Source organism: Geotrypetes seraphini, chromosome 1, assembly GCF_902459505.1.
Source record: "Geotrypetes seraphini chromosome 1, aGeoSer1.1, whole genome shotgun sequence".
NCBI lineage: Eukaryota > Metazoa > Chordata > Amphibia > Gymnophiona > Dermophiidae > Geotrypetes > Geotrypetes seraphini.
In genome coordinates this window covers 484,813,324-484,839,498 of record NC_047084.1, presented here as the reverse complement: position 1 = coordinate 484,839,498, position 26,175 = coordinate 484,813,324, and the positions used below count along the sequence as shown (strand labels likewise).

Genomic DNA, 26,175 nt, shown 5'->3' with positions numbered 1-26,175 from the left:
TGATTTTGAAAGAAGCCTGCCTCGCTGTCATACAGCCGGTGAGACACAAGTGATCACTTCCAGTCTATAGTGCCTCTGGAAACTAGCAAACCCGTCTTTATACAACATGACAGCCTAGATCAGCAACCTAACAAGACATTAGAAACATGAAGAGTCAGTAGCACAGAATAAATGCAGACTTACCCCAATTATGAGCTCATTGGGGATGGCCTCGCTTACGCAGGAGTCTCTCTCATCTTCCAGATGTACCAGTTGTCCATTCACACCTACGGTACAATTGAACTTGTTCAGTTGAATATCAATATGTGCATTCAGAAAGGTCTTTCCTGCCTCGTTTTCCCCTACCCGTAAAATATGCATACTACAAGTCTACAATAATGTTTTAACACTTTCTAAGAATTTATTATTTTGGGATACATTTTATTATATGAACTGTTCTAAGTCTAATAGATGCTGGCATTGTACTTTCGAAGTAGGGACTCTAGATCATATGTTTTTCTATTGTCCCTTTATTTTAGCCTTTTGGAAATCAATTTGGGGCCAAATAAATTGTTTATTGGAGAATCATGTGGCATTATCGTATGATACAATTCTATTTAGTATGCCAATGAGAACACAGAGCCAAATTTCAACAAATAATATCAAACTTTTATTGATTACTAGTATTTTAGCCCGTTACATTAACTGGTGCTAGAATATATGTCTGTGTGTCTTTCTTTCTCTCTCTCTCCCTCCCGCTGTCTGTCTCTCTCCCTGCCCCTGTGTCTTTCTTTTTTTTTTTTTTTTCTATGTGTCTCTCTCCCTGCCACCTATGCAGCAGCATTTCTCTACCAACACTTCCCTGTGCAGCAGTCACAGCAGGATTCCCTCCCCCACACACCACTTCCCTGTTCAGCAGCAGTGTTTCTCCTAACCCCCGACTAACTTTCCAATTCCAGCAGCGTCTGCAGCACTCTACACACTGCTGCTTCGGGCCAGCAGTTCGTAGAGTGCTGCAGACGCTGCTTGAATCGGAAGGTTTCAGGAGCCGCAGCCCTTGCCGGACCCGAAGCGAGCTCTGGGTTTGTGCTGGTTTTTTGTTTTTTTTTTTAACACGGGCCCAGCCGGAGCAGGAGGAGAAGCTTGGGAGGCAGCAATTAAAGTCCGTTCCGGCCCCCGCTGACATCGCCCTGGCCAGTTCACATCCTTCATACTGCAAGAGCCGCCCTGTCCCGACAGGCTCTGTGCCGCCGCGCGTGCATGCGCACTCCTAACTTCGGCTCTGGGTGCACGCAGGTGGGAGTGCGCATGCGCGCTTAGGGCTTTATTATATTAAATGACAGGAGTTGCCATACAACATATTACATCTAATTGGAAGAATTGGAGTAGACTCAATTATTGTTTCTGGTGGAACTCGTTGTGTCACATTTACAAAATGGAAAGAACAATTGCAATACAAAAAGGAAATTGTAATAAATTTAAAGAAATCTGGGGGCCATTAACAAAATATTGCAATGAATTAATACCATTTTTCCAATATGAATACTAATACAAATGAAGGGTGGGGGGGTTTCTGAATATGATTAAATATTTAGTTCATTAGATAAGAATTCTTATACGATATATCTGATGGCATATAGAAGGAGAGGGATGGTAAGGAAGGGATTAAATTTTATGTATTAAAGGTTAATTGGATAAGAAATTCAAGTGATGTATACAATTTTAATATGTCAATTATTTATACACTTGATGTAAGATGTAAAATGAATAAAGAATTAAAAAAAAAAAAAGAAGTACTTTATTGTTCTGTATCACCAGGATGTGGCAAGAAGGATGAACAGTAAGTTCTAACCACATCCTGCTGATACACATATTCTAGGCCGGGGATAGGCAACTCTTGTCCTTGAGTACTACAGGTGGTCAAGCTCTTAAGATATCCAAAATAAATATGCATGAGATAATTTTGCATGCACTACCTCCACTGTATACAAATCTATCCTTTGCCTATTCATTGCGTATATCCTGAAAAACCTGACCTGCTTATGCCTATCCTTGTTCTGACGCATGAATTAGTCTAGTAGTATCAACCATTTCTTCATGGTAGCTTCAATTTATGATTGCTTGAGGGGGTTGAATGCAATGTGATGCTTTCTGTTTTTGTCTTGAAGGTGGAGGTAGGGCTTGGCACTGTGAACTGAATCACTGGAAAGGGAACAGCTATTTATAAATCGTGACGCGATCTGTTTTCAGGTCATTGCATAGTATGCTGGCTTTATTTTTTATAGGTAAAAAAAAAAAAGTTAACCTGGGATCGGCCGTGTGTTGGATCTCCTGATTCCCAGGCTGTCTGGGCCTGGGGGTGCAGCACACGCAGCGTTAATAGTCCTCTGGGGGTAATAGTCCTCTGGGGGTTATTGTGCAATGGTGACACAGTCTCTGCATTTAGGACTTATGACTGCAAGGACCCCAAAAGAGCTCTGGTGTTTGGCCCTGACCAAGGTCTCCTGCTGCAATGACTGAACTAGCTAACCCAATAGAGGAGATAGAAAAGAAGGAAAAGCAATCCCTGGATATATGTGAATGAATACTCAAGGAGCCAGACCTCAACCTTTATTTCATTGGAGCTAAAAGACTTAGGGTTAGATGCACAAAACACGATTGCTTAGACTGTGCGGGTCGCTGTGGTCTGATTTTTTTGGTCCATTTAGAAACAGCAACCGATGTTTCAACAAGTTTGCATGCAAATGATTTGTGCAGAGGTTTGCCATAATCCCATCCGATCAGTCGCTGTGAGAGCGAATTTGACACATGAGCAGAGCCGTTTTGGGGAAGCCCGAACAGCTGAGCATCAGGGGAAGTCCCCAATGCAGCCTCCTGCCACTCAGCTGTTGGGGCTTTTTTTTTAATGGCACAGATGTTGTGTGTGTGTTAGTTATGATGGCTGCTTCTTTATAATGCACTTACCATCACTATGGCAACAGCATTTGAGATTTTTAAAGACACCCGATCTGTGCCACCTTCTTTCAAGCAAAACAATAAAAAAGATTGTGGAGCAGAAGATCAGATGTACCAGTTTGTAGTTGAATAAGCGTACAAATAACTTAAAAACAATAATATTAAAAACAATCCACAATGGGTGTATACAGTCACATGATAGAAACCCACAGGATAGAAACCATATAATATAAAAATGACCCAACACGGGCTGTGTTTCAGCAAAATAAAAATGCCTAATAGGATCCTTGGCTGTCCTAAAAATGCCTAATAGGATCCTTGGCTGCCTAATAAAAATGCCTAATAGGATCCTTGGCTGCCTAATAAAAATGCCTAATAGGATCCTTGGCTGTCTTAAATAAAAGTCACAAAAAATCCAAGTAAAGAGGCTACAAACAAGCAGCACAGCCCACAAGACTCCAATGTTGGCTGGTACATCTGATCTGTTCCACAATCTATTCGTTTTGCTGCTTCATTTATTTTGTGGAACCTTTTTGGTGCTATTTGGATTTTGTTGTTCATCCTTCTTGCAAGCAGCATCAGGCTTTATACAAGTGCACACAGAGTGAGGGCTGCACTCCGTTTAGTGGCTTTTGTTTGGGTATGTTGTATGTCAGGTGACCTCCATTATGAATCCCATTTTAAACAGAACGCAGAGATTGTAAATGCGATGTCCACGTCAGGATGTGCTCAATTCTGGTGGTATTATAGAAAAAGCTCTAATAATACAGAGTCTTTTCTAAAATCCCTGCAGGAGTGCTCTTGTATTTGCTGTCATGCACAGTGGGAACCGCCGTTTCGCAAATGTTAAGTGTTTAAAAAATGAACCGCAGGAGCCCAGTAGCTTCCATGTGGAGTTGCCCCATTTTACAAATCTAGTTTAGAGTCACAGTTTTAACTTGTGCAGAGACAGCTAAGGTTCATCCCTTTAACATAATAAAGCGGTTCTAACCTTTTCCAAACCTTGCTGTTTCCAGAACAGGGATTATGCCTTCCTTTCTAACTGATAGGGCTAGATTCACTAAAGATAGCGACTCAATCACTGTTGGCTGATTCTCTGGACGATTTTCCAACGGCGACTGATTCACTATCAAGTTTGCATGCAAATGATTTGCATGGAGGTGCAAATCATTTGCATGCAAATCCACCGATTCAATCGCTCAGTGAGCGATTGACACATGGCAGAACCCTAACAGTAGTGACAGGGAAAGCAGCTTCCTGTCATTGCTGTCAGGGCTTCTGCTTTTTTTTTTTAATGGAACAGATTTTCTGTGCGACTTAAACACGCACCATCTGTCCCATTGAAAAAGCACCCCCCCACTAGCACCCCCAAGCCATCATCCCACCCCCCGAAACCCAAAAAGATGACAGGAGGGATGCCCATTCATTCCTGCCAGGAAAGATCCCCTACCCTCCCCCCCCTGAAAAAAAAGGCAGGAGGGATGCTCACTCCATCCTGCCCGGAAAGACCTCCAACTCCCTGACGAGAAAGGTAGGAGGGATGCCTCCCCTGCCACTGGAGGCCCCCCCCCCCATACCCCTTACCTTACAGTTGGGATTAGGAGGTACTGAAAACACCTCCTGCTCCTTCTCCTGTTGCAACAACACTAGGCCTTAGGCTACTCCCCGATGCATCATGTGATGCATGGTGAGGGGCCTAAGGCCCTAATTGGCTCAGATGCCTCAGGCTCCTCCCTTGGAGGATACGCCCTTGGAGAGAAAACCAGGCTCATAAAAATACCCATGGGGAGGAGAGGGTCATTGTCTTTGGTTTCTGAGTCTCAGTTAGACCATTTTTCAATGCAAGATCAGGGTTTGATACTGTCTATTCCAGGAGACAGAGTTAATTGTTAACCTTCAAGCTACAATGTCTTCTAATTTACTAGAGAAAGGTCTTTAACTATCACAGTTTCTGACCTTGCTGAGCCAAGAAAGAGTATCAGTGACAAAGCCTATCAAGCTACAGCACTGTTCAAGGAAATACAGGAACTTATCTCCCACTACCTACTAAGGAGTTGAGGGCTGAGAAAGAGAGAAGTGCTGCCTAATCCGGCTAGAATAGTACAAGAATAATCAAAATAGAGCCTCTTTCCACCTCAGACATCCTTCTGGGAGGAGCCATCCTTAAGCTAAAGACTGGACGATTCTGAAACAGCGGCTGATGTTCCAAGAAGTTTGCATGCAAATGATTTGCACGGAGGTTCACCATAATCCCGTCCGATCAGTCACTGTGAGAGCAAATTTGACACATGCACAGAACTATTTTGGGGGAAGAGCCAAATCAGCTGTTGGTGCTTTTTTTTCATATGATAAAAACAGAAAACTGTGGATGATGATGTTCTAAAAAGATGATTTATTTATTCCTTCTTCCAAAAAACACAAATAAATACAATTATAATAGTCCACATTTATGTATGGAACTTGCATGATAATAATTGACTTGAAGCTAAGGATAGTTGCTGTTCGTTTTATAACCCGCTTGGACGGGTGATGCCCATGAACCTTTTGCACTAAGACATGGGGAGGGTTTTGGAATATGTGTTGTATGAATGATTTGTGATATTATGTGTTTATTTATTGAGAATATTCATATTTATTAAGAATGATATTCATTAATATGATATAATAAAATATATTTAATTAAGAGAATTTATAGTTCCTTTGTTTGAGGTTATATAAGTAATTTATTGGAACTATTTATGGAGTTATGATAAGTCCCGCTGGTGTATTGTTTGTTAATGAATATGCATGAGATTTATTTCTGTACAATGCAGACAGTGAATGCAAATAGATCTCATGCATATTTATTGAGGAAATCCTGAAATCCCAACTGGATTGTGGTCCTCGAGGACTGGGATTGCCCTCCGCTGCCATAGCATGTCCCTAATCTTTGTACTTTTGGAAAGAGTAAACAATTGATTCACAGTTATCTTTTTCACTCTACTCCAGGACTTCTACCAGTGTTTCTCAACTCGGTCCTGCAGTACCTCCTTGCCAGTCAGGCTTTGAGGATATCCATAATGAATATGCATACACTTGATTTGCATACACTGCCTCCATTGTATGCAAACGTCTTCATGCATATTCATTGTGGATATCCTGAAAATCTGACTGGCAAGGGGGTTCTCCAGGACCAAGTTGAGAAACACTGCTCTACCATATCTACCCTCAGTCATTTTTTCTCAAAGCTGAAGAGCCATGGCTTCTTTAGCATTTCCACATAGTGAAATGGTTCTGTCCTTTTTTTTTATAATTTTGGTTGCTTTTCTTAGTACCTTTTCTAGTTCTGTTATGTCTTTTCTGAGGTGCAGGGAACAGAAATGACAGGGAGAAATGTTAAGAGCATATATTTATCCGTGCCACTGTAGGTTTAGTACCAGAGTGGCCTATGGGTAGCATTAGGGAGGAGCTAGCAATTATGCAGACACCAGCCATATTCAGTTCTATCTCTGCCTGCTTAAGAACATAAGAACATAAGAATTTGCCTCCACTGGGTCAGACCAAGGGTCCATCGAGCCCAGCGGTCCGTTCCCGCGGCGGCCCATCAGGTCCATGACCTGTAAGTGATCTTTTGTCTAACCCTTTGATTCCTACTCCCTTATATCCTGAAAACCCCCTTTTTCCCTTTTATATATGCCCTTTTTGCTCCTGTGTCCTCCTTTATCTGTAGCCTTCAATCCCCTTATCTTTAAGGAATTTATCTAGTCCCTCTTTAAAACCCTTTAATGTAGTCTGTCCTATTACATCTTTTGGAAGCGCATTCCAGGTACCCACCACCCTCTGAGTGAAGAAGAACTTTCTAGCATTGGTTCTAAATCTGTCCCCTTTCAATTTCTCCGAGTGCCCTCTTGTTTTTGTAGTTCCTGAAGAACCTGTCCCTCTCCATCCTCTCTATACCTTTCATAATCTTGTAAGTCGCTATCATGTCACCTCTGAGTCTCTGCTTTTCCAGGGTGAAGAGGCCCAGATTCTCTAACCTTTCAGCGTATGAAAAGTTCTCCATACCCTTAATTATTCATGTCGCTCTCCTCTGGACCCTCTCAAGTATCGCCATATCCTTCTTAAGGTACGGCGACCAATATTGAGTGCCGGCACTAATTATTGGCCAGTACCCATATAACTTCTGGGTTGGTGACTGACCCAGATATTCAATGCCGATGCCTGGAAATGGCTTCAGCATTTAATATCCAGGTTGGGTTCAGCTCAGATGGACTGAATATCTGAGCCAATATAAATTCAGTGAGAGAACAGAGGATATATTCCAATTAAGTTTGTAACCTGGCAATGCTGAATATTGTTGCATAAGTTGAATCAAATGGGGAGAGAATCTTCCAGATCAGAAATGTAGGAAGAACTCTTCTGCGTTTAAGGATACCTTATTTATTCTCTAGTTTTGCTCTTTGATCTTCTTTAATTTTTATCCACATAGGCCAATGGTTGTAGTAACAATAACAATGATAGCAGACAGCCTTGTCTTGTACCCCAGTCAAGTTGAAAAATAGGTGAGGAAATAACCCATAGGAGTGCTCTTGGACTGGTATGTAGTATGTTGATAAAATCTATGGCTCAGTCATCTAATCCAGTTCTTTCAAGGCCTGAAACATAAAGGGCCATCAACTGGCGCCAGCCTTTAAAAGAATCACGGCGATATAACTTGAGCTTGTCTTTCCTGTATATGACGCATTTTGTTTTCCTGTTGAGCTCAATAAAATATATTTGACTATAAAAGAATCACGGCTTATGTTTATCATAGGCACCGGTAATGTAGGCTAGGATTTTGCAGGCCTACATTACCGATGAATATGTTTGATGAGAATCGCATCTATAGAGGCAACTAGCGGCATCTACGGTCTTTTCCAGTGTAAACTACACCCACTTTGACCTACATTGTGCCTCAATAGATGTGATTATGGCGTCCTCTTTTGTAAGTGTCTATAGGTGACTATATTTTTAAAATGACTTTTTAATTGGTTTTAAATGACATGGTCAATTACCGCACCAGTTATGTAACAATTAAGTTAGGCAGCAGTAGGGCGCCTACCACTGCCTAACTTATGGTGCTGTTTAGAGAATTTGGGCCAAAGGGGCTCATTTTTGAATGAGAAAAATGTCTAAAATGTGGCACAAAGAGGCAAATGGACATTTTTGTTGGCAAAATGTCCAAACTGCTATTTTCAAAACCCATTTTTTTAGATGGTTTCTATGTAGTTTGTATTATAGAGTGGTTTATAAGATAGAGACGTTTAAATACCTACATGGCATAAATGCGCATGAGTCGAGTCTCTTTCATTTGAAAGGAAGCTCTGGAATGAGAGGGCATAAGATGAAGTTAAGAGGTGATAGGCTCAGGAGTAATATAAGGCAATACTTTTTTTTTACAAAAAGGGTGGTAGATGTGTGGAACAGTCTCCCGGAAGAGGTGGTAGAGACAAGAGACTGTGTCTGAATTCAAGAGAGCTTGGGATATACACATTTATTTATTTCGATTTCTATCCCATCCTCCCAGTAACTCAGAACGGGTTACAAGCCAGCATTCACAATGGAAAACATTTTGGACAGTACAAGACTATACAGCAACTTAAGTACTTTTTGGACAGTTCAAAGATTATACAGCAACACAAGTAGAGGAGAGTGCAGAAAGGAGGGGGAATATAAGGGGGTCAAGGAGTAGTTTGCAGTTAGAATTTCGGTTGAAGAGGAGGGTCTTTACTGCTTTCCGGAAGTTCACATGGGTTCTCTTAAGAGACAGAAAGAGATAATGGTTGCTGCAGATGGGCAATCTGGATGGGCCATTTGACCTTTATCTGCCATCATGTTTCTATGTTTCTATATATGCAGTGTATCTAACTCTCAAGGGGGCTTGTTTTGGGTGAGCTTATGATTTGGACGTTTTTCTGCAATAATGAAACACTTCAGAAAATGTCCAGGGCAAAAATTATTGAGGCTAGACCTGTTTCAATAACAAATAAGTGCCAAAAAGGTGGCCAAATTTACCAGATGACCACTGAACGGATTAAGGCATGACCTCCCTTAAACCCCCACTGGTCACTGACTCCCTCCCATCCCTTAAAGATGTGAATGAAACAGTACATACCAGCTTGTATGACAGCTTCAGATGTTATAGCCAGTTCTAGCAGAGCAGTAAGCAGGTCCCTGGAGTAGCCTTGTGGTCGGTGCAGTGGTCTCAGTGCTAATCTTTTCAGTGCCTAACTTTCATCATTGTATATAGAATCCCCGCCTCCATCGTACATAAGTTATAGAATACTAGCACTTTTGCACAAAAGTTCTAGATGCTATTCTACAGATTACGCACACAAATTGCTTAATGCAAGATGGGTATAGATGTGGGAGGAGCAAGAGTGGGTTTCCCAATTATAAATGAAACTTACAGAATAAGAACATAAGAATAACCTAACTGGGTCAGACTAATGGTTAATCCAGGTCACAAGTAGTAGCAACATTCCATGCTTCCAAATTAGGGCAAGCAATGGCTTCCCCCCATGTATGTCTCAATAGCAGACTATTGACTTTCCTCCAGGAACCTATCCAAACCTTTTTTTAAAACCAGCTATGTTGACCACTCTTACCGCATCCTCTGTAGGTTTACCGGATGTCTGGGAAAACCCAGATATGTCCTCTTTTTAGAGGACCGTCCGGGTGCCAGGACAGATTTTTAAAACCCTGCAATTTGTCCAGGTTTTGGAAGACACTGAGCTCAGCCGCATTTGGAGGGCCTCTGAGCATGTGCAGATGTGATGCGATGACATCACACACATATGTGACAGCATGCGCATGCTGGAGGCCCTCCAGACATGGCTCGGACTTGGGGAAGAGATAAGGTTTGTGTGGGGGCGGCTAGGGCAGAGCTGTGGGCAGAACAGGGTGGGGCCACGTGTCCTCTTTCATGAAGAAATCTGGCAACCTTAATCCTCTGGCAATGTGTTCCAGAACTTAAATAATCTCTGAGTGAAAAAATATTTCCTTCTATTGGTTTTAAAAATATCTCCCTGTAATTTCATCGAGCATCCCCTAGTCTTTGTAATTTTTTTAGGGAGTAAAAAATTGGTTTACTTGTACCCGTTCTACACCACTCAATATTTTGTAGATTTCAATCATATCTCCCCTCAGCCATCTCTTTTCCAAGCTGACGAGCCCTAATCTCTTTAGTCTTTCCTCATATGAGAGAGTTCCATCCCCTTTATCATCTTGGTCGCTCTTCTTTGAACCTATCTTTCCTGAGATAAGGCGACAAGAACTGAATGCAATACTCCAGGTGAGGTCACCCCATAGAGCGATACAGAGTTATTATAATATTCTTAGACTTGTTTATCATACCTTTTCTAATAACTCCTAGCATCTTATTTGCTTTTTTGGCCACCATCGCACATTGGGCAGAAGATTTCAGCGTATTGTCTACAATAACACCCAGATCTTTTTCTTGGGCGTTGACCCCCAAGGTGGACCCTAGAATCTGGTAACTATGATTTGGGTTATTTTTCTCCATTTTGCATCACTGTAAGTTACACACATCACATGGCACCCTAAGGTGCACACATAGACATGGTGTAACTGTTGACACCTACATATAGACACACCGGTGTTAATGTACATTGGCATTCTATAATGGCATCTCGGTGCCCAGATGCTCTTATAGAATTGGTGCTCAGCACCCACCAAATTTGGCACCTAAAATGAGGTGTTAAGTTATAGATTTAATTGCCCCATTTATAATCAATGCTTAGTGGATAACTAGGCCTGTAATTTTGAGGGTTTGTGGAATCTTTCTGAAATTTCTCCAGGACTATAACAATGGCTTCCATAGTGTGGCGCAGTGGTTAAAGTTACAATCTTAGCACTCTGAGGTTGTGGGTTCAAACCCACACTGCTCCTTGTGACCTGGGCAAGTTACTTAATCCCCCAATGCCCCAGGTACATTAGATAGATTGTGAGCCCACTGAAACAGACAGGGAAAAATTATTATCTGAATAAATTAATGTAAAACATTCTGAGCTCCCTAGGGAGAACAGTATCAATAAATAAATATTCTGGTGTCTTAAATTTTTGGACATGCTGATCTTGTTTGCTAGCACTTGTTCAGGCTTTGTAGCTTACTAAGCTGCTTTCACTTTTAAAGAATATTTTTAAAAAGTTATTTCTTTTAACATACATTTTGTTCTGTTGACTTTTTGCCCATTATATTTAATGAAACTGAGTGAAATAAGATTAGAGGCAATATGCAAGCAGATTTGGTTTCTTACCCTTAGTTGGTGTCGACATCATGGTCCAAGCATGGTCAGAGCTTCCTGTATCCTTTTACTGGCATGACTTTACATGCCTTAAAAGGGATAAGAACTATGCATATTATAATGAGGCTGATAATGCATTCTACAGCTTGAAGTCAGATTAGTTTTCAAATGCCTCACTATGGCCCCCTTTTACAAAGGCAATTATTGTGTCAGGCTGCGGTAATCACTTTGACACCCATAGGGATTCAGAGGGTGCTGGAGCATTTGCCGGGCGGCAGCCACTACCGTGCCTTTGTAAACGGGTATGTTATTTATTTATTTAATTAACCCAACCCCCCTTTTACAAAACTGTGATAGCGGTTTTTAGCGCAGGCTGGCGCGCTGAATGCTCTGCGCTGCTCCCAACACTCATAGAGTTCCTATGAGTGTCGGGAGCAGCACAGAGCATTCAGTACGCCTGAGGGGGGGGAGGGGCAGAATTTATTTATTTATTCAATTTTCTATATTGTTCTCTCAGGGGAGCTCAGAACAGTTTACATTAATTTATTCAGGTATTTGGGCAATTGATCTTTCTGCTGGAATTCTAGGTCCCGAGGCCAATTTTTTGCAGTCTCAACATTGTGCGTAAAATAATTGGCAAAAACCTTCCAAATGGCTGGTTGCCAGTGCATTTTCCAGTCTCTAAATGGGTATAATAATATCCTTTATTTAAAAAAAAAAAAAAAAAGTGTTGAAATATATTGAAGGGCATTCAAAGCTGTTATTAGGTAGCAACAAGCAGGATTATGACCACAGGCCTCATGCTCACAAGTGTAATTTCTTTCAGTCTGGTGGCTAATTATTTATTTGCTAGCTACTGTAATTGGTCATTTTATGCCAGCAGGCTCCTTCCAGGAAGAAGGCACTGTGGTGTGCTGCTGCTGCTGGACTCCCTCCCTCACCTTGCCCTCCACTTCTGACCCTCCCACCCACACACCATGGTCCTTTTCTCCTCAGGGCCTACTCTGAAGGAATGCTCAGAATCCAGTCAGATTTGTGATTGCCATGTGAAATCTGTCTTGCCAAAATTCTCCATAAAGAACATTAGAGAAAGGAAGCATTTAAAAGACCAATTTATTGTCAATTTTGGGAAATTCATGATTAGAATCAAAGGATTTCTCTATATGCTGGCACACTGATAATAACAAAAAGCCACTGGAATCAGATATATTGAACTGAAAATAATGGGGTTGATGTTCAAAGTGAGTTAACCAGTTAAGAAAGGGTCTTATCCAGTTCCCTCACACTGACCAGCCCCAAAAGTTACATTCCACAGCATTTACCTGGACAGTGTAGCTGAATATCACCTCTAATGGCTAAAGCCCAAATCAGTTATTGTGTGGGTGCTCTGGGGGCGGAGTCAGCACATTCAGCCCTTAACCAGCCAAATAGGACCAGAGAAATAGCAGTCCTATCTAGTGACCTGGATTGGCCACAGTCAGAACTGGCTACTGGGCTTGATGGACCATTGGTCTGACTCAGTAAGGTTATTCTTATGTTCTCCTAATGGGTTAAAGACTGAATACCAGCCAGTCGCTCATACCAAATATATAATGCTGGTTCCCAGACATGGTAGTGCCTGCAAGGGTGAAAACTATGAGTGTGCAAATGTCAGTGACTATTTTATAGAATTATAAATTCGGTGCTAACATTTGCATGTGTGCTTGCATATATGTGTGTACATGAGCACTTAGATGCACATATACCAGCATGCTGCCTAAGAGCTATTCTGCACATACCCAATTCACTTATATATATAATGGGGCTCATTTTAAAAAGTAAAATAAATCCAGAAAGTGACTTAAAGTTGTGTTTTGGTGCACTGTTATCTATATTTTTGAGTTTGTGTGGATCAGGGTGGGTTGTGTGTGGGACTTATCCTTACAGCATAAAACAAAAAATTTTGTATAAATATTGGAAGTTTGCTATCCGTATTTGTTGGGTTTTTTTTGTTAACTTGGGAGTCCTTATTTTTGCTTTTCTTTGCATTTGGCTTTTCTACCATTGTAAGCTTTTCCTGGCTTGTTGTATTGCTCCTGAGTTCTAATAAAAACTTCTTTTTTAAAAAAATAAGTTACATAAAGGGGCAGATGGATGTTTTACTTGCCAAACCCTTCCAATTTTCAATTTTCAGAAACTATTTTCTATGCTGTTCATCTAAATCTCAAGGGGGCATGTTAGAAGCGTGGTGTGGGCAGGACTAGGATGAACTTATGATTTGCACGTTTTTCTGCAATAATCAAACATTTTAGAAAATGTCCAGGGCAAAGTTTGGACGTTTAGAGCTAGACCTATTTTAACAGCAATTAAATGCCCAAAAGATGGCCAAATTGACCAGTTAACCACTGGAGGCATGAATAGTGTGACCATATGGCTCCAGAAAAAAGGGGATGGATTGAGACATCCGGGTTTTACTTCCATTGAAAGCAATGGAAGTAAGAAGAACAGATTGAGACATCTTGGTTGCTTTCAATGGAAGTAAAACCCAGATGTCTCAATCCATCCCCTTTTTTCTGGAGCCATATGGTCACACTAGGAAGGTATGCCCCCCCCCCCCCCGCCATTACTCCCCACATGGTTACTGATTCCCTCCCACCCCCCAAAGATGTGAATGAAACAGTACATACCAGCCTGTATGACAGCTTCAGATGTTATAGCAAATCCTATTAGAGCAGCAAGGTCTCTGGAGTAGCCTGGTAGTCAGTGCAATGGACTCCTGAGGAGACCCAGGCCCATATCTCACTCTAACTACTGCACTTGTGGTAGAAAGTATGACCCCACCAAAGCCCACCCAAAACATACTATACTGACATAAAGATAGTACCTGCAGGTATAAGGGCTGAGGTGGTATACAGTAGGTTATAGGTGAGTTTTGGAGGGCTTCACATATACTGCTAAGGTGGTTATGATATGTACCTTTTATATGAAATTCCCTGCAGTGCCCCCTATGGTGCCCACTGTTTTACTGGGATGTCTGTGTGGCCAGTCAGCACAGAATGCCTCAATGGTTCTTTCTGGGCCTTTTTCATTTGGATGCTCTTTTTTTATTTTATGGTTCAAAAAGACATGCACTGAGGGGAAACGCATCTAGAAATTGTCATTAAAAAAAACAAGTAAACCCAAGATAGACATGTTTCTGGTCTGAAAATGGAAATTTTTTTCTATTGGATCTTTTCCCAAAATATCTAAACTCAGATATAGATATTATACTGAAAATGTCCCTCAGTGTGTACATATGAACATAAGAATTGTTGCTGCTGGGTCAGACCAGTGGTCCATCGTGCCCAGCAGTCCGCTCACGCAGCGGCCCTCTGGTCAAAGACCAGCGCCCTAACTGAGACCAGCCCTACCTAAGTACATTCCGGTTCAGCAGGAACTTTAACTTTGTCTTGAATCCCTGGAGGGTGTTTTCCCCTACGACAGATTCTGGAAGAGCGTTCCAGTTTTCTACCACTCTCTGAGTGAAGGAGAACTTTTTTACATTCGTACGGAATCTATCCCCTTTCAATTTTAGAGAGTGCCCTCTCTTTCTCCCTACCTTGGAGAGGGTGAACAACCTGTCCTTATCAGCTGAGTCTATTCTCTTCAGTACCTTGAATGTTTCGATCATGTTCCCTCTCAATCTCCTCTGTTCGAGGGAGAAGAGGCCCAGTTTCTCTAATCTTTCGCTGTACGGTAACTCCTCCAGCCCTTTAACCATCTTAGTCGCTCTTCTCTGGCCCCTTTCGAGTAGTACCGTGTTCTTCTTCATATACGGTGACCAGTGCAGGGACGGAGCATGGGTGGGGCTCCCACTCAAATGTGTAACTTGCAGAATACATTAAACTATGGGTAGGTGCCTGCATTTATATTAATTCCATGCCCAGCATAAGCACCTGGGCCTGAATATCACATGTGTTGTTATTTGATTAGGTTTATAATCCAATGCTAATATAAAGTAAGAAAGCACAATTGCCTCAAGAAAAGGGATGTGGAACACTAAGATGACCTGTCGGTCCATGTTTCAGCTGGAAACATATCTGACATTATTCAACAAAAGGTATGTTTGCTATGTGGCTTTTGTGTTAAACTGCTGGTGTTTGTCCACTAGTGTTGACCATGTGAGCGCGGTGTTTAGTTTACCTGCTGTATGACACTTTGTTAATCTTGTGTGTTGGAAATTTTGTGGAAACACATTAATCTACTGACCCTGACACAGGCTTCCAGCTGAAACATGGACTGTATTGGGTCATCTTTAATAAACGTGTAACCATCTATAATTTTGTGATTTGTTAAGAAAGGGTTCCCCAAATGGAAAATATTGGTAAGTCAGTATAGTCTGCCGTTATTATGTTTTCAGGTGGACTTCGTAGGGCATCAGGCCGCTCAGTGGTATAAATTAATATTTGGATTTTTGAATACGAAACCCAAGACTGGTCTACGTGATATCTGGAGCATTGAGATTAAGCATCAAATTACTGCATCTCAATGGCCATGAATTTGGAATTGGAGGATGAGATGTACATCTATGAGACAAACTTGGTTTTTCTTGTTACATAGAGCAATTTGGACCCCAGTTCGTTTACAAAAATTGGATAGTTCCAAGTCTAATAGATGCTGGCATTGTCATCTTGAAGCTGGAACATTAGATCATCTTCTATTCTATTGTCCTTTAATACTCAATTTTTGGAAATCTATATGGAACCAGTTAATATTCTATTAGAAAATCCGGTGGCATATGATACTATTTTATTTGGTATGTCAATGAGAGTTAAGAGTCAAATATCATCTAATAATAATAAACTCTTACTCATCATGACAGGGGTTGCCATTCAACATATTATGAAAAATTGGAAAAATTGTGATCGTTTAAATGATACCTTTTGGTGGAATTCTTTATGTCACATTTACAAAATGGAATGTATTTTGGCCATGCAGCAGGGGCATTTAAAGAAATTTAGGATGGTTTGGGGACCATTAGAAAAATACTGTAATGATTGATAATATTTTTTTTTCTTTTCCTGTGCTGATTGTACACATCCAGGGGAAGGGAGGGGGGAGGATGGGATATTTAAGGTCTTTGAATGAAGAAATGAAAGTAGGGGAGGGAGGGTAATTGTTTTTGAAGGAATTTTGTAAGTGTTTTAAGTGATGTTAAATGAAATTGATTGTATATTGTATCACACTTATTGAAAGTTTTAAAATGAATAAAGATAAATAAAAAAAAGAAACTTAAAAAAATAAATAAAATAAAATAAACGTGTTACACAACCCTTTTTATGAGGCCAATTGTGCTTTTTGCTTCATATTTGTGATGTTTTTGCACTATTAGGATCCCTATATATCTGCTATTTATAATCCAACACTGACAGACTTGTAGTTAAAGGCCCAGTAAAGGGAAAGGGATTTGATATGCCACCTTTCTTGTTGTTACAATCAAAGCAATTTACATATTATATATAGGTACTTATTTTGTAGCTGGAGTAATGGGAGGTTAAGTGATTTGCCCAGAGTAAGAACCTTGTTCCCCTGATTTTCAGGCCATGCGCTAACCACTGGGCTACATTTGCACAATGCACCTTCAGCTTTCCTATGTCTCATGTCAATTGATGGACTTACCTTGTTTGAATTATAAGAACATCAGTTAATGATGACATAACAAGTACTGTAGTTTCTTTCAGCTTGTGAAATATCTGTTATATAATCAGATAATTTTAAGTCTTCCACTCATAGGGAGTTACAGTACAACTTAATTTTCTCAGAATGAATATAAAACTGGATTGAAATGCATTCTATTCTGCTTGGAGAAACTTTGTCCTATAGTTTTAAAACTGGCTTGAAAACCCATCAAGAGTTTTAAATGAAGGCTGCTCTTTTTCTCTTTCTTTTGACTTTGATTGATCACAATAAACTTTGAAAGCCCATTTTACATAGAATACTGAAATCAGAATTGAAACATCTAGGTCAAGACGTGTTCAATTCTGTCAGTATTTTTAAAAAGAGCTCTGCTAAGTGCAGAGCCTTTTGTAAAATACACATAAAGATGTGGAGGAGTGTTCATATAGTTGCTGGCATGCACAGGGGAGCAGCCATTTTACAAATATATATGTGGAAAAATTGAGTGGCATGAACTTGGCAGCTTCTACACAGACAACAATCACAAATCGAAACCCAAGTGGTCTGCAGCAATATGGTGCAACCAAAACCATAAAGGAAGAAAACTGTGAAACTGATGTTCGTGATGCCAGGGTTTATTGAGTTAATATCTAAATCTAAATATCCAAAATCCACATTGGCTTGAAATGTACGGGCCGTGTTTCAACTTAATCGTCTTCCTCAGGGGTCCTAAAGGTTTAACATAAGTATATTTTAGAATAGTAAATTGTAACGGAATACATGTTTCAATGGCAACTTGTGAGCGGATGATAATTTATGGAGAGGAGTGAGAAATATTGAATATGGTGAATATGCAATCATGCAGAATCAAGATGTGATCTAATCATGGAATGGTATAGTGTGAAAGATGTCATCTACGTCATTGTATGCCTTTGCAAACTTTTATACATCGGAAACCCCCCCAAATTGAGACTCGCGTTATTGAACAGAGAAACTGTATCCTTAGAAAAGTAATGCCTGCTCCGCTAGTTAGCCATTGGCAAGCTCTAGATCAGTGGACCCCCCAACCCTGTCCTGGAGGACCACCAGGCCAATTGGGTTTTCAGGATAGCCCTAATGAATATATATGGAGAAGATTTGCATGCCTGTCACTTCCATTATCTGCAAATCTCTCTCATGCATATTTATTAGGGCTATCCTGAAAACCCGAATGGCCTGGTGGTCCTCCAGGACAGGGTTGGGGACCACTGCTCTAGATCACACCACTGAAGAATTAAAATCCTTTGTCTTCAAAACCTGCAAACAACGATGGAGAGACGGAGATATTAATCTTCTGCTTCAAGCCAAACAGAGAGCCATATTTGAAATCAATACCATCATTCCAGCTGGATTTTGGATATTTATATTTACATATTAACTCAATAAACCCTGGCATCACGAACATCAGTTCCGCAGCTTCCACACAGAAGCAGCAATTTTGCAACTTCCCCATATAGCCGGCCCATTTTACAAATTTCTTAAGTGTAAGAATGCCACCAATGAAGTAGTGAGGCTGCAGTTTTGGAGGTGAAAATAAAAATCAGGGGGTGGGGGTGTCAATATCCAAAGCCATTTAACCAGTTAGAAACAGCTCTTAGCTGGTTAAATCGTTTGTTCTGGGTTAACAGGTCATTTTCAGCAGCACTTAACTGGTTAGTGTGTCACTGGCTGAAAATGTCCAATTAAAGCCAAACTCAAAACCAGTTATTCTGGGAGCATTCTAGGGTGAAGTCAGCATTTGGCCGGTTAAGTGCCGATATATACCACTTAACCAGCCAAGGTCACTGCATACATAGGACCGCATCAAAGTCAGTCTTAATCTACGTGCTTCAGCACTGCCGCTTAAGTGTTGAATATTGCACTTAACTGGTTATGCTCTAGTTGGCTCTGCAGACCCGGAAATTCAATGCCGAAGCCCAGTCATGGCTCAGCATTGAATTTCTGGGCATAAAGCCAATGGTGGTCAGCAAAACCCTGAGCGCTGCCGACTGAATACTCACCCCCAGAGGATTAAGGTAAATGACTCCCTTAAGCCCATGTGGAAAACCGTGGCCAAAATGAGCACTTTTAAAAATGTTGTGCATGTCTCTGAGCAGCAATAACACCAATGGGGAAATTTTTCCCATATCCTTGTACATCTTGTTGTAAACTGGGAAACACCTGTGTGTAGATTTTTGGCTTGCACCAAGCCACACCCCCTTGGAATATCTGTGCAGTGTGGATCTCCATGTGTAAATAGTGGCTTTCTGAAATCACTATTTACATGGGCACGTTATCTTTCTACATATCAACAAGTGATTTTTCCAGTGAGTCCCCCCGTTAGTGTACTAAGCCAGTTATCACTGCTGTGTGTTACTGGGGCTACCTTAGGGAAAATTGTAGCAAGGATAGCAAGAGGTAGGATGTGTAAACCATGCGCTGAAGCACCTGGAGTACAGGAATAGGAGCGACAGTGATAGTGCTAGACAGTGAAGGGCAGTGGTGGGTTAGTGGTTTTAAGTTGCCCCCTTTTTAGAGAGAAAAAGCATTCAGGTGTGTCATGCTGGAAGGCTGAGATCATAAAGGGTGACTCTATAAACTGGCGCCAACATTGCTTAATATGAGAGGGTATAATATGGGCAGGTTATGGGCCTGTCACTGGAATATGGACGTAACGTATAGAATATTAAAGTAAACGTTACAAGCACTTCAGGGTACAATTAGATGCCAACAGTTACAAATGTCATTGAATTGGCATAAGCATTGGCAACTAACTTTAGGTGCACCCAGTGGCATAGTAAGGGGGGGGAGAGGAGGGCAGTCCGCCCTGGGCGCCATCTTGCTTGGGGCGCTGGCACCCCCTTCCTCTCCGTCTCCCCCTTCCCACTCCTCCCCCTGCTATGCGCACACGCCTCTCCCTTTCCCGTACCTTTTTAAGTTCAGCACGAGCAGCCACCAACTCGCTGCCCGCGTCGGCTTCGGCGCCCTCTCTGAAGTCACTTCCGGGACCCACGCCTAGGAGGTGATGTCAGAGAGAGCGCCGAAGCCGACACGGGCAGCAAGTTGGTGACTGCTCGCGCCGAAGTTAAAAAGGTACGGGGAAGGGGTGTGCGCGTGCACGGTGGGGGGGGATGAGGGTGGGGGAGGGTGCCACCGCCCCAGGCACCACTCAACCTCGCTGTGCCACTGGGTGCACTAATGATGGCTTAAGCTAGTATTTTATCATGGAATCTTGGTGCTAAGCGCCGGTTTACAGAATTGTCACCATAATGTGTTGGTGTTTGGAAATCAGAAAAGAAACACAGCAGAGACAAGAGACACAACAGCAGGTGCAGTGAAAAGGCAATTTATTTACCAGTAATACTGTACAGAAAAAAGAGAGAAATCACAATTACAGCACTGGCGGCTGCTGGCAGTGTTCATGTGCATACACATATATATGCATATGTATACATATATATTGTCATTAATCTGAAGAAAACAGAACAGCCAAAAAGTACACTTCAGGTTACAAAGTCTATCAGGTACTCCAAGGAACTGTAAAACCCGGTGGCTGCCCAGGATCCAGATTATGCTACTGTATGCTGTGTATTCCCACAGTGAGTGGGTTACAAAAGGTGCAATTCCCAGCCATACCCCACATGCTCCACAAAGCTGTACCTCGCACAACATTCTCTACCTGCCCTATTCCATTTTACAGCACTGAGACTTTTAGCATGTACGTCCGAAAGGTTATTGGGCAGGCAAGAAGTTTGGATTTGGCCAAGAACTTGGATGTGGCATTACCTGGTGGTGGCTTTGGGCAACTTCTCAATATTTTGTGCAGCTATCATAAAAAAAAAAAAAAAAAGAAGAAGTTTCATCTGGGTGGTGTTTCCTGCCACTGATCAGCAATAGAAGAACCCTTCCCAGGGGAAGATACCGCCAAACACAGCTGCCCAGGGCTCATTTGTAGAAATACAATAACTAAAAAAAGATCTAATAATATGGTTTTCTGTTTATAAAGATTCTGCTTACTATACATATAAACATGATGGCAGATAAAGGCCAAATGGCCCATCCAGTCTGCCCATCCGCAGTAACCATTATCTCTCCCTCTCTCTCTGTCTATCCCAAGCTCTCTTGAATTCAGACACAGTCTCCATCTCCACCACCTCTGCTGGGAGACTGTTCCATGCATCTACACCCTTTCTGTAAAAAAGTATTTCCTTAGATTACTCCGGAGCCTATCACCTCTTAACTTCATCCTATGCCCTCTCATTCCAGAGCTTCCTTTCAAATGAAAGAGATTCGACTCATGCGCATTTACGCCATGTAGGTATTTAAACATCTCTATTATATCTCCCCTCTCGCGCATTTCCTCCAAAATATACATATTGAGATCTTTAAGTCTGGCCCCATACGCCTTATGACGAAGACCAAGCACCATTTTAGTAGCCTTCCTCTGGACCGACTCCATCCTACATACATACATATAATGAGGGATCTTCAAAAAGTTTCCGCACTTTTATTTATTTATTTTTTTTAAACACTGTTTATTAACTATCTCAAAAGCAAATACATTTTCCCCAGTGTCTTACTAACAGCCTGCTTACTACTTCTCCTGCCACAACCATTTCCCGCAAAAAATATGAAAGTGCAGAAACTTTTTGAAGAACCCTCGTACATATTATTTCTCTTACTTACACTATCAAGCCAGTCTGGCTAAGCCCTAAAGATGCTAATCTGTTTGCTTTGCAGAGGGACTTGGATTCCTTTACTATTAAAGTACTTCTAGATCAACCAAGCACTGATATTCTTATGTTCTTATTCAAGAGACAGTCCCTGCGCAGTAGAGCTTATGAGGGGGATGCTTTAGCCCAACCAAGAAGAGAATGACGTGGATATGGTTCAATCAATGATCTGAAACAATGTCAAAACAGAGAATTCCATTTCTGCAAACTGGCACTTTTCAGCTACAGAGGCAAAATAACATTCAGAATTTAGGAAGTTGGTTGGTTGGGCTGAGAACTTTTCAGCATCCCCTTGTACAATCTAATCAAAGAAACAGGACAAGTAGGGGGGGTTAAGGAATTTCTCTGGGTACTTTACAAGCGAGTGGGGGGTCAGGAGTTAAAAGCAACCTCAGAAAATGGGCTTTTAGCCTGGATTTGAATATTGCCAGGGACGGAGCTTGATGTACTGACTCAGACAGTCTGGTACAGTAAGAAAGAAGGAAAGCAGCCTGGAGTAGGCAGTAGAGGAGAAGGGTACAGATAAGAGAGACTTGCCCTATGAACGGAGTTCCCAGGGAGGAATATATGGAGAGATAAGAGAGGAGAGATATTGAGGAGCTGCAGTGTGAATTCACTTGTAAGTTAGTAAGAGAAGTTTGAACTGTGTTCAGAAACGAATGGGGAGCCAATGAAGTGACTTGAGGAAAGGAGGGATGTGAGTATAGTGACTCTGGTGGAATACATAATAATAATAATAACAACTTTATTTTTATATACTGCAATACCACAAACAGTTCAAATCAGTTTACAGAGGAAGAGACTGTATACAGACAGCGATATTACAAAAGCTTCCAAAATTACATTGACATATTGAAGTGAATCAAATTTATCTGGAAGGAAGATACATCAAAATAGATATTTAAGAGCAAACTAAAGAGTCTTCTTTTTCAAGATGCATTCAATGTTTAATTGAACTGCTTTTGGCTCTTAATCCATTTTAACTACTTTGATTGTTTTTTATTCCCCTTCCTATTGTTTTTAACCTTAATTGTTCTACTTTTATAACTAGATTGTATTTCATCCCGAGTTTTCCCTATGTTTTTATTAATGTACGTGTAATTTAATTTATTATTATGTATTAGTAGTTATGAAACTTGTCATTTATGTTTGTAATTTTATTTACTACAATGTATTAGTAGTTATAGTACATCTCTTTTATGTTTGTCTTCTTATATTTTGTAATTTTATCACTTTGTACATCGCTTAGAATTCGGAATAAGCGATTAATCAAATGTTATTATAAACTTGATAAACTTGATATGGAGTCAGAGAAATTTATTAAAAAGATAAGTTTTAATTGACTTTCTGAAAGTTTGATAAGAAAATGCCTTTGGAATAAATTTGGTTAAACATTTATTCCATTTGCCTTCTTGGAATGATAATGTTCTGTCAAGAAATCTCTTATAGATACAACCCTTCAAGGATGGAAAAGCAAACAAATAAGCATTACTTGTACAAGTTGTGCCTGGGAATATGAAATGGTGTGAAAGATAAATTGGAGATGAACCTGTTATAGTTTTGAAGCAAAGGCAAGCAAACTTAAAAATGACCCTTGCTTCCACAGGCAACCAGTGCAGTTTTTTTTGTAATAAGAGCTTACGTGATCCGATTTCTTGAGACCATAAATGAGACGGACTGCAGCATTCTAGACGATTCTCAGTCGCTTAATGGTTTTCTTGAAAGATCGCAAATATATTATATTAAAGTAATCTAAGATGCTTAAGATCAAAGATTGAACCAGTAATCGAAAAGAGGAAAAATCAAAATAATGTTTAAAAGTACGAAGTTTCAATAGAGTGAAAAAGCATTTTTTTGATCTGGGAATTGGTATGAACTTCAAAAGTCAAGTTTCGGTCCAGGATGACTCTAAGAATTTTAATAGTGGAATTTATTGGATAGTCTAATCTCAGAGAGGTCTTCTCGATCTTATTATTAGGACTTGCCCCCCAAAATTTTAGTTTATAAATCGTGCAGCAGAATTTTGAACAGATTGAAGGGGAGAGAGATGATTACGTGGAAGACCTGTTGCAGTAATCTAGGAAAATGTGATAAGAGTGTGGATAAGGGTTTTGGTAGTGTGCTCAGTGAGGAAGGGTTGGATTTTGGTGATATAGAGAAAGAAATGACAGGTTTTGGAAATCTGTTGGATTTGTGCAGAGAAGATGAGAGTAGTCAAAGATGGTATGTGTGGGGTATTCAGTAGGGAGGTGTGTGTTAAGATCTACCTGCTTCTGAATATAAAAGCTTAGTGAGGGGCTGTCTGTGTCTAGGTTTGATTTTGTTGGCAATAGCTAGGAAGAGGGAAAGGAAAAGAGGGCATAATAGCATTGACAAAAACAGGCACACTGTTGTTGAAAAGTTAATAGATACAACAGCATTTACTGTGGAGTTTCATGTCTTGAAATAAAATGACAGAAACCAAAATAATTTATTTTAAGATTTTCCATTTTAGCATGCATAACACATTTTTAACACGTGCTAAAATCATGTTAGAGAGAAATTTTCATATTGTATACACTATCTCAAAATTTGTACATGCATTTAAATGGTATTTACAGCAAGTTTTTTTTTAAGTGGAAGAACATAGTTCGAGGGCCATTTTTAAAGTAAGAATCGTTTGCGTATAATTACAACCTAAGTAGGCGCTTGGGACTGGAATATTGTCGGGAACATGTCTAGACTTGTCTGTAACCCTGCCTATCAGTGGCAAGCTTTTCAGTGAATCAGGCATAATTTTGCAGAGGTATTTCATTAACCATGTCTATCATCAATCCCTCCAATTGTGAGGTGCAATCGGTGATTCGTTTTTTAAATGCAAAGAGCATTCACCAAGCTGAAATTCATCGACAGCTAATTGAAGTATATGGTAAAGGTGTAATGAATGAGGCAAATGTACGGAAATGGTGTCGGTTGTTTAACGAAGGGAGAACAAACGTGCACAATGAAGCAAAATCTGGATGCTCATCTGTCATCAATGAAGAATTGGAAACTGCAATTGATGCACACATTCAGCAGAACAGGAGATTCACAATTGATGAGCTGCATGCAGTTTTTTCTTATGTTTCTTGTTCTGTTGTTTACGAAATTGTCACTGATTGCCTTCACTACAAGAAGATTTGTGTGAGGTGGGTTCCAAGAATGTTGACACTAGAACACAAACAGAAAAGAATGGCATCCTCATGTTGCTCAAAACACAGCAAAAGTATTGCTGAAGTTTTGGTGGAAGATATTGGACCATCCTCCATACAGCCTGGACCTGGCACCATTGGGCTTTCATCTTTTCCCAAAATTAAAGGAATTCTTGGGCGGAAAACGCATATGGCATCCACGAAACTGTCAACAACTGGTTCATGGAACAGGAGGAAAACTTTTTCAATGAGGGTATTGTCAAGCTCATCTCCCAATCTCAAAAATGTTTGGGCGTCAACGGGGATTATATTGAAAAATAGTTTAGGACATATTTTCACTGTAATTAGAAAGTTTTTGAGTTACAATAATGATTCTTACTTTAAAAATGGCCCTCGTACATTCACTCTAAACATTCCTAACGAAAAAGTACTCAGCACATTTGCACCTCTTTTATCTGTGGTACTTTTCAAAACTATGCATGTTGTTTTTGTCCTAACCCTGCTTCTGGAAACTCTGCTGGATGTGAGTTAAAGTACATGCTTCAGGGGAAACAGACATGTGATTCCTTGTTTTTCTCATCAGGAATATAAAGCTCTGATTGAGAAAAACAAGGAATCACATGTCTGTTTCGCCTGAAGCAGCCTCAGGTGAAATGTGGCAACGGTGGGCTTTTTGTCTACTCATTAGATGTTTTAAAGACTAATTGGTACAATTTGTTTGCTCTTTTTGTTCCAGAAAAGCTTGTGCGAGTTGTTCACACCTCCTGGTTTGGTTCGGTTCACCTTCTAGCCAAGGATTAGTGCAAATACACTAGTTAAAAACAATCTAGAGAATGGCATGGAGACAAATTTTTCTCTGTCCCCACAGGGAATCATTTTCCCATCCCGTCCCCATTCCTGCAAGCTCCATCCTCATCTGCACAAGCCACAAACACTTTAAAATCGTAAGTGTTTGAGACTTGTGCGGTTAAGGCAGAGCTTAAAGGAATGGGGCAGGGACAGCGGTAGCGACAAAACTCAAGGGGACATGATGGGGAAATTGAGTTCCTGGGGGAATGGGGACAAATTTGTCCCTGTGTCATTTTCTAGAACAATCTACTTAGGCAGCTGCAAAATATCAATTAGTGCCCATTTATGTCACTGCAATTAGGATACAGGCCCATAAAGCACAATTAACCTAGTGGTGAATCTGGAAAGAGTGCTCCATGGGACAGCTGCAGGACCGACTATCCAAGCTGCATGGCGTTAGGCTGTGCTATTCACTCCACTGCAACACAGCAGGCCAGAATGAGAGCTTGCGTCTTTAAGTCAAGGGGGTGTAATTTCACTCAACCTTTTGAGGGGGGGAAACAAGGTGGAGGGAAGTGGGGCTTGAAAGAGAATGTTGTGCTTATACAGTTT

At 40.8% G+C, this 26,175-nt stretch overlaps 1 protein-coding gene across 3 annotated transcripts in view; it reads right to left on the bottom strand.

Annotated features, from left to right (window-relative positions):
* PALM2AKAP2 (PALM2 and AKAP2 fusion) overlaps nt 1-26,175 on the bottom strand; it is a 484,740-nt gene that overhangs the window by 216,750 nt on the left and 241,815 nt on the right. For 2 of the 3 annotated variants that reach the window (XM_033925871.1, XM_033925880.1), the window contains one exon: nt 184-266. In XM_033925871.1, the coding sequence (XP_033781762.1) occupies nt 184-266 (83 nt within the window). Of the gene's footprint in view, nt 1-183; nt 267-4,518; nt 4,552-26,175 lie in introns of those variants that run through there. The other variant, XM_033925927.1, reaches the window with a different exon arrangement.